This window comes from Orycteropus afer, unplaced genomic scaffold (genome assembly GCF_000298275.1).
Source record: "Orycteropus afer afer isolate SDZICR_OR568_19922 unplaced genomic scaffold, OryAfe1.0 scaffold00130, whole genome shotgun sequence".
NCBI lineage: Eukaryota > Metazoa > Chordata > Mammalia > Tubulidentata > Orycteropodidae > Orycteropus > Orycteropus afer.
The window spans coordinates 8,045,981-8,054,396 of record NW_006921717.1 but is presented as its reverse complement, the minus strand read 5'-3'; the positions used below and the strand labels follow the sequence as shown (position 1 = coordinate 8,054,396).

Below are 8,416 nucleotides of genomic sequence, written 5' to 3'. Positions count from 1 at the left end.
TGGCCTTTGTGACTGCCACCAGATGACTGGGTGGGGCAACGCAAACGTGAGGTGCTTGTGGCCCACAAAGGCAACTGGACAGCGTGTTAATAATATAAATAAGGTACATGGCACCTTTGTGTGGTGGCCCATGGAAATAAGGTGTATGGAGCCCAAACATGGGGATTGGTCAGTTTGGCTATCTCACTAGGCTTCAATGAGCCCTCCCAGAGGAAGGATGGGAGATCTCACTACCATCAAGAAAGCAAAGATAGGAGTGGAGTGTGTACTTTGAACCCAAGATCCCTGTGCTGAACGTCCCAATCCGGGGGACACAGCTGTGATACCAGAGACAGCAAGAAGCAGAGGCAGAGAAATAGCAACAGAACCCGTGGAACCAAGAGACCAGCAAGAGACAGAGCAGTGGCTTCCCAGCCCGCAGAGCACGCGAGCTGAGTGCCCCAGGCCAGGACGCTTGCTGGCAGAGCGCATGCCTTTCTGGGTACCTATTGGCAGAGTTAACAAGCTTTGTAACATAGGCCCAAGCAGGACAGAGGCCAAGCCGGAGAGAAGGGTGGCTGTGACGCTAAGAAGAAGCTGTCCTGACTGAGGAACCGTATCCTGAGTCATTTCTGATCCCGAATCGTAACCTGTTACTTCTCTAATAAACCCCATAATCACGAGTATTGTCTGTGAGTTCTGCGTGGTCATTGTAAGGCATTATGGAGCCAACAGAGAAGCAGAAAATGGGGCAGCACAGACGGTTGATGTCAGAATTGGTAAAAAAAACCCGGAGGGTGGTGGCATGTCTGACCCCCATCTCATAGGAACCAGCCTCATAGGAACCAGCCTGGGCTGTTGATCTGCATCCTCTTTCCACCTCGTGAAGTTGGAGGAGGTCAGATTCCGCCCCCACACCAGCTGTACACAGACGGTGGGAGAAAGTCAAGAGGGGACAGAGTTTAGAAATGACCCCTGCTCTGGAGGTAAGCGGTTAGGCTGGGGCAGGAGACAGGGGCTACAGAGTGCATTTGGAACTGGTCAGTGAATGAATGAATGGATGAATGAAAGAACAAAGTTAAAAAAAAAAATCCGCAGAAAAGGAAAAGCTCATTTTGAGGGCTATCATGGGATACCCCAAAACCTCATTGCCGATGAGTCGATTCTAATTCATAGCGACCATACAGGACAGAGTAGAACTACCCCATAGGGTTTCCACAGCTGTACATCTTTATAGAAGTAGATGCCTCATCTTTCTCCCTTGGAGCAGCTGTTGGGTTTAAACCGCTGACTTTTCAGTTTGCAGCCAAGCACTTAACTACTAAGCCACCGAGGCTCCTGCAGCACGGACGGTGGTTCCCACAGTGTGGTGCCTCTACCAGCATCACCAGCACCACCTGGGTACTTGAATGAAATGCAAATTGTTGTTGTTGTTGTTGTTGTTATATGCCTTCGAGTCAGACCCAACTCATAGCGACCCCTCCTTGGGTTTCCAAGGCAGTATCACTACGGAAGTAGATTGCCCCATCTTCCTTCCGAGGAGTGGCTGGTGGGTTTGAACTGCCAGCCTTTGGTTAGCAGTCAAGTTCTCAGGCCCATCCAAACCAAAAAAACTCACTGCCATCGAGTCGAATCCAACTCACAGCGACCCCATTGGGTTTCCCAGGCTGTAAACCTTTATGGAAGCAGACAGCGTCATTTTCTTCAGTGGAGCAGCTGGTGGGTTTGAATCACCAACCTTGTAGTTAGCAGCCAAATGCCCTAACCACTGCACCACCAGCGCTCCATCAGGCCTACCCAGACCTGCTGAATCAGAAAGCCTGGGAGGGGGGCCCAGCCAGCTGTGGTATAACTGCCCTCCAGGTGATTCTGACAGCCACTCAAGTCTGGGAACCAGCCTCCGGGCTGCAAGAGGGCTGCTTGGCAGGGCTGGGGGTCTCATGGGACAGGGCAGGGCCACCCTGGCACCAGCTCTCACCTGTACATGTGGGGCAGCAGCTTCCATCTCTGGTGGGAATTGGGTGGGAACAGATAGCATCACACGTCACCTTTCCACAGGTCACCTCCCCATCCTGGAAGCAGAAGCAGGACTTATGGCCACCACAGTGCTTCAAGACACCAGAGCAGGGGGGCCCCTGGAATGCTCACACCCACCTCACACCAGCACTGGGTACACCCAGGCTCTATCCAGCGGCTCGCTGACTCATGCATGGCTCCCTGGTACCAGCAGGGAGAGGGTCCTGGAAGCAGCCTCATGCCTGCCTCTGGGCCCTGGGGCAGGGAAGGGGTCACTACTGCTTCCCTTTGGAGGGAAGGAGACCTGGGGCTCCCCAGCAGGGAGGCACTGGGCACCAGGGTGGCCATTGTGGTAGAGAGTAGTGGGGTTGGAGCAGGAGAGGAGGACGTGGGTAGTGCCGGGGTGGGAGGTGGCAGGCAGGTGGTCCTGACTCCGGTTGGGGGCCCTGGCGCCCCGGGAGGAGGGCTGTGTCCTGGGGAGAGGGCCGGCTGGCCAGCCTCTGGCAGCAGCAGTAGCATCTTGGGGGGGTGCTGTAGGGGCTGCAGGATGGCAGACGGAGCCAGCACGGCTTTCGGAAAAGCTGAAACGGAAGCACAGGGGGTGGCAGTGCAGAGGCAAGAGTCAGGGGACTGAGCTGCACACAAGGCCCAGAGTATCTCTGGGCCAGTCTCTTCACCAGCACAGTGGGTCTACAGCACCATCAGGGCCCAAGGCACCGGTGCTGTGGTGATGATCCCGTGAGAACACTGATGGAAAAGCACCAAACGAGCAGGAAGACCCCCAGCTGGGGACGCCGGAGGTCTGGCGGCTGCAGATGATGCAAGAACAGGCTGTTCTCCCAGCCCTTCTTCACAGGCCACCAGGGAGATGCGTGTTCTCCTGAGCCAGGCAGACCTCCCCACCCTCTAGAGGTTCTCCTGGGAATGACCCACCTCCTACGCCTGGGCCTGACAGGGCGGGAGTGTGTCCCCTGCTCTGCCACCTAGACGTGGCTTCCCTGGAAGGGATGCTGAGGTTCAAGGTGAAGGAATGGCCCAGGGACACTCCAGTCCCACGGCAGACAGGCCAGCTTCCACGAGGATACCCGCCGCCACACACACGCACACACACACACAAAAACAGGAAAGGGTGTTTTCCCCACCAAATTTACAAAATTTCATTGAGTGAATGAATGAATGAGTGGATGGAGCTAAAAAAGGATCTCCAGAAAAGGAAAGGATATCTCCGTGGCCAAATGGTCCAAAAAACAGAGGGAGAATCAGAAACTTAAGAGGAGATAAAAGGCCGCTGGGTGATGCAGTTTACATCAACTGCTAACCCAAAGGTTGGTGGTTTGTTCATTTATTTACTAGCAGCACCGAGAAGAAAAGGCAGAGGGAGTCCCTTCTGTAAAGACTACAGCAGAGAAAAGCCTGAGGGGCAGTTCCACCTTGTCACACACAGGAGCCAAGGGAGAAGGTGAGACTCATAGATTACAGGGAGACCAGGGAGAAAGGCTGTGTGCGGAGGGGAAATGAAGACAGGCAGCACAACTCACACCCGTGGGGAGTTCACACAGCCCGGGGACCCTAACGACGGATGAGTCACCAAGGATTAGAAAGGAGCCCTCTCCACGCTGACATGGGAACCACGACACACGGCCAGCGGAGAAACACAGAGGCTTAGGGAAGAGTCACCTTCATTATCTATGTGACACGATCAAACAAAAACCCAACCCACTGCCATCAAGCTGGTTCCCTGTAGGACAAGGAGAATGCCCCCTAGGGTTTCTAAGGCTGCCATCTTTACGGAAGCAGACTGCCACATCTTGCTCCCTTGGAGCAGTTGGGTTCAAACTGCCAACCTTTCAGTTAGCAGCTGAGTGCTTAACCACTGTGCCACCGGGCCTCCCATATGACACGATACACGTATTTATAGCCACAATTTTTTAAAGAAAGTCTCCATTTCCTTCTTCCCAGTAACCACTCATCCACTTCTGTCTCAAACCATCTGCTTGTTCTAGATACTTCATGGAAGTGGGATTGTGTTTGTCCTTCTATTTCAACTTATTTCATTTTGTTTTCAAGGTTCACGTGTGGCATATTTGAACCCTCCATGTTTCTTTATGGTTGAGTAACAGTCTGTGGTATGTCTATAGCCTGCTTTGTTTACCACTCACCTTTTGGCTCATGTAAGTACAGCTGCCATGAACACTGGCGTGCATGTATCTGCGTTTTCAAAGCTCTTGGGTATACACCTAGGAGCTGAATTGCTGGGCCACGTGGTAATTTCATGTTTAACTTTGTGAAGAACCATAGTGGCTGTACCAGTGTACATTCTCACGCATCCACACTTTTAAAGAACGGAAGAGAGGTCTGACCCTGACACTGTTCAAAGTGGCTGTCCGGGAGAGTTCAGCTGACTGGGAGGCCTACATCACATACTCCTCTACTGATTCCCCAAAACAAACCCACTGCCATCAGTCGATTCTGACTCACAGAGACCCCCTCTGGGTTTCCGAGGGAGTCAGTCTTTAAGGAAGTAGATTGCCCAGTCTTCCTTCCGCGGAGCCACTGGTGGGTTTGAACCACCAACGTTCTGGTTAGCAGTCAGATGCCTTAGGCACCACACCACCAGAGCCCCTTCCTCTAATGAGTAGCTTTTATTAAAAAAAAAAAAAAAAAAAAACTTTTACCGTTTGGATGTGAGGAGAATGGACATAGAGGGTTGTGGAAACAGGAGAAAATGAATAAAGAAGTGGAAGGAGAAAATGAGGAAGAACGTGTGGTATTGGAAATTACAAGATATGGTGGAAAAAAGTGAATGCGGAAGGCGAAGGATCCATGCTGAGGGGCGGGGCTTGGTGCTGGGAGGGCGGGGCCTGTGATGGGAAAATTAGCGCTGGGAAGGTGGAGCCTGACAGGAGGAGGCTGGGCCTGGAGCTGGGTAGGCAGGGCCTAGAGCGGAAGGGGCGGGGTCTGGTGCTGAGAGGGCGAGGCCTGGAGCTCACCTTCGCAGGACACGCGATCAGCTCGGAGCCTGAAGCCAGGTCTGCAGGTGCACAGGAAGCTGCCCACGGTGTTGTGGCAGGAATGGTGACAGACTCGCCGCTCCAGTGGCCGCCGACACTCATTTACATCTGCAAGAGAGCCTTGCTGCAGACACCTGCACGGTACCTTGTCATGGCTGCTCGGCCCTTCTTCCTCCCATCCCTTGGGCCAAAAGGCTGGGGGAGTTTTCCTGCCGTGTTCTTGTGGGGTCCACTTCTGCTCTAGGTTGGAAGATGTGGCTCAGATGGCTAGACCAAAAAAACCAAACTCACTGCGCTTGAGTTGGATCCAACTCATAGCGACCCCTCCTTGGGTTTCTAAGGCAGTATCTCTAGGGAAGTAGATTGCCTAGTCTTCCTTCCGAAGAGTGGCTGGTGGGTTTGAACAGCCAGCCTTCTGGTTAACAGTCAAATGTCTTAGGTAGGCACTATGCCACCAGAGCACCCCAGATGGCTAGAGTGGAGCTGAAATCTAGTGCTAGCCCCTTTCAAGGTCTCTGACATCCAGGGGGCACTTAAGAGAGGCAGCAGTGACTCTGAGCCTGGTCCTCATCGTCATTGAGAAATCACAGAAATGATTAAGTGCTGACTGGTGAGGATGAGCCCAGCTGAGAACCTCCTCTCCACACTTTCCTCTGTCCCACCTGTCTAGCTTTTGAAAACATGTCTCAAACATCCCAAGTTAGCAATTAGTACAAGCAACTGGTTCACCATGCAATCTTCAGCCTATACAACTATAAGAACAGAAGAACTAGATGGTGCCCAGCTACCACTGTCAACCACTCAGAGTGGGATCTGTGTAGGAAATCCAGAGTGGGACAACAATGTGGAACCAAACTCAAAATCATTAAAAAAAAAAAAAAAGGACCAAGCTTTCTGGTCTGATAGAACATGATGGAACCACTGAGACTATGGCCCCTAGCTGCCCTTCAGGTCTGGAACTGAACCCACTTCTGTGGTTTCCAGCCAAACAAAAAACAGGCATATGAGCTGAACAGTAGGCAAACACACTCCTTGGAGAGATCAATCATAGAAGAATAGAAGGGCTGTGTGTGCACAGGGAGACAGCTCAGGGGGCAGGAGTGCATGGGGGGAAGGACACAAGGAAGAAGTAACTATGGGGAGGAAGTGGAAAGGGAGCTGTTGCATTGTGGGATATTGCAGCCAATGTCTTGAGACAATATGTATGAGAGCCGCTGTATGGAAAGTGAATTTGTTCTGTAAACTTTTACCCAAATTACCATAAAAGTTAAAAAAAAAAAAATCCAAAGTTAGGCCTTGGAATAAATACCTAATTCCTTTAGAACAAGGTGTTTTTTCAGGCCCATGGAACCCCACCTTCAACCCATGAGCCAAGCTGAAGCCAAACATGCCACTTCCTTTCTGGAAATTTCTGCCGAGAAAAAAGGGATCTCCTTCTAACTAGAGGCACCATGCCACAGGTGCTTTATTTACCGAGGGAACAAAGGCAGCCGAGAAAATGGGTCAACAGAGAGGGTCCTTGGAGTGTATCTGGGACAGGGCAGAAGAGCAGCATACCGGGATAAAAGGGGCATGAGGTCAGGAAAGCTCAAGACGGGGTCTTCCACAAGGAGCCACACTAACCCCCGGGGAAAGGCAGGCTCTGAGCAAAGCGCTCGACCCCGCCGGGTCCACAGGACCAGGAGGTCTAGCTTGGCGACCTCTCCCGATCCCTGGACTCACGCTCATTTTCCTGATTGGCAGCCTAAATGGTAGACAACAGGGTCCCCAGGGCCTCACCTACACAGGAGTGCCGGTTGCCATGGAGATGGAAGCCGGTTCGACAGGAACACCTGTAGCTGCCAATGCTGTTTTTACACCTCTGCTGACAAGGGGTCCCCAGGCATTCGTCAGTGTCTGGAAGGGAAAGGAGCAAGGCTGCAGCCCTCTTCCCATGGAGTTTTGGGAACATGTGGTCCCCTCTTTGTGTCTCGACCACAGGTGGGGCCACGAAGGCTCATCCCAACCCCCTTTCTGCTTCACCACCCACATTCAGTCTGTTGTCCTGTGCTGTCAAGTTCATTCCAGCTCACAGCAGCCCCGCAGGACAGCGGAACTGCCCATGGCCATTTCTAGGCTGCAGTCTTCAGGGGAGCAGATCGTCTGGTCTTTTGTCCCACGGAGCCACAAGATGGTTTCAAAACGTTTCGGTTAGTAGCAGCGTGCTTAATCGTTGCACTTGTTGTTGTTGTTATGTGCTGTCAAGTCGGACCTGACTCATAGCGACCCCTCCTTGGGTTTCCGGGGCAGTATCGCTACGGAAGTAGATTGCCCCATCTTCCTTCCAAGGTGGGTTTGAACTACCAGCCTTCTGGTTAGCAGTCAAGTGCCGCAGGCACTACGCTACCTGAGCTCCCAGTCGTTGCACTATCAACCCCTAAATACCCCCTGGACCAGCTCACTTTTCTCCATCCTGCACCACCTTGGTCCCTGGTCTAGTCTCCTATGTGCCTCCCTGTCTCTACTCATACTTCTTCCAAGCCATCCTCGCCACGTCTCCAGGAGGTTCTGACCAAACAGCACCTCTGCTCACGCCACTTCCTGCTCAAAACCTCTCTGTTTTGCACATGGCCTTAGGATAAGGCACCAACATTTTATCATAGCTCCTGAGGCCTTTAAACTTCACCCCAGGCTGCCCTTCCACCTCCTTCTGTGCCTCTCATCTTGGCTCTGGCTTAAATTCTTGCCATCTTCCAAAGGCACCACACTCTTAGAGGCCTCCCCCTCTGCCTGTATTCTTCTGTCCACCTGGAATGCCATTCCTTCTTGTTTGGCTGGAAGACTCCTACTCATACCTCAAAACTCAGTTTATATAGCACTTCCTCTGTAAAAGTTTCCCCATGTTGTTGTTTCAAATTGTGCTAAACAGTAAAAAATCTGCATGGTCATCAATAAGAGAAAAGTTAGAAGACTACAGAATATTTTGCACTGCAGAGTATCGTGCAGCAGTAACAAAGAACCAGGTATCTAAAACTTTAATATGGAGAGATGTTCAAGACATTGTTGAGGTGGTGGTGGCGAGGGGAACATGCAGAGGAACTCCTGGGATCAAATTCCAGCTCTAACATGATCCTGGTAAGAGAATTTCTTTAATCCTCAGTATTCCTATCAGAAGGAGCTGGTGGGGCAGTGCTTAAGGCACTCAGCTGTTAACCAAAAGATTGCTGGTTTGAACCCATCAGCCACTCCGGTAGAGAAAGATTACAGCTTTGGAAACCCCATGGGGCAGTTCTACTCTGTCCTGTAGGGTTGCTATGAGTCAGAATTGACTCAATGACAGTGGGTTTGGATTGAATTTTTTTTTTAATGGTTCTGGTAGCATAGTGGCTAAAGCACTTGACTGCTAACCAGAAGGCTGGCGGTTCAAACCC

At 51.7% G+C, this 8,416-nt stretch overlaps 1 protein-coding gene across 1 annotated transcript in view; it reads right to left on the bottom strand.

The window, feature by feature from the left end:
• Positions 1-8,416, bottom strand: part of VWCE (von Willebrand factor C and EGF domains) — a 39,299-nt gene that overhangs the window by 21,213 nt on the left and 9,670 nt on the right. The window contains exons 5-8 of the mRNA XM_007945017.2: positions 6,786-6,902; positions 4,986-5,114; positions 2,134-2,576; positions 1,958-2,051 (exon numbers count right to left, since the gene is read on the bottom strand). Of these exons, the coding sequence (XP_007943208.2) occupies positions 1,958-2,051; positions 2,134-2,576; positions 4,986-5,114; positions 6,786-6,902 (783 nt within the window). The remainder of the gene's footprint in view (positions 1-1,957; positions 2,052-2,133; positions 2,577-4,985; positions 5,115-6,785; positions 6,903-8,416) is intronic.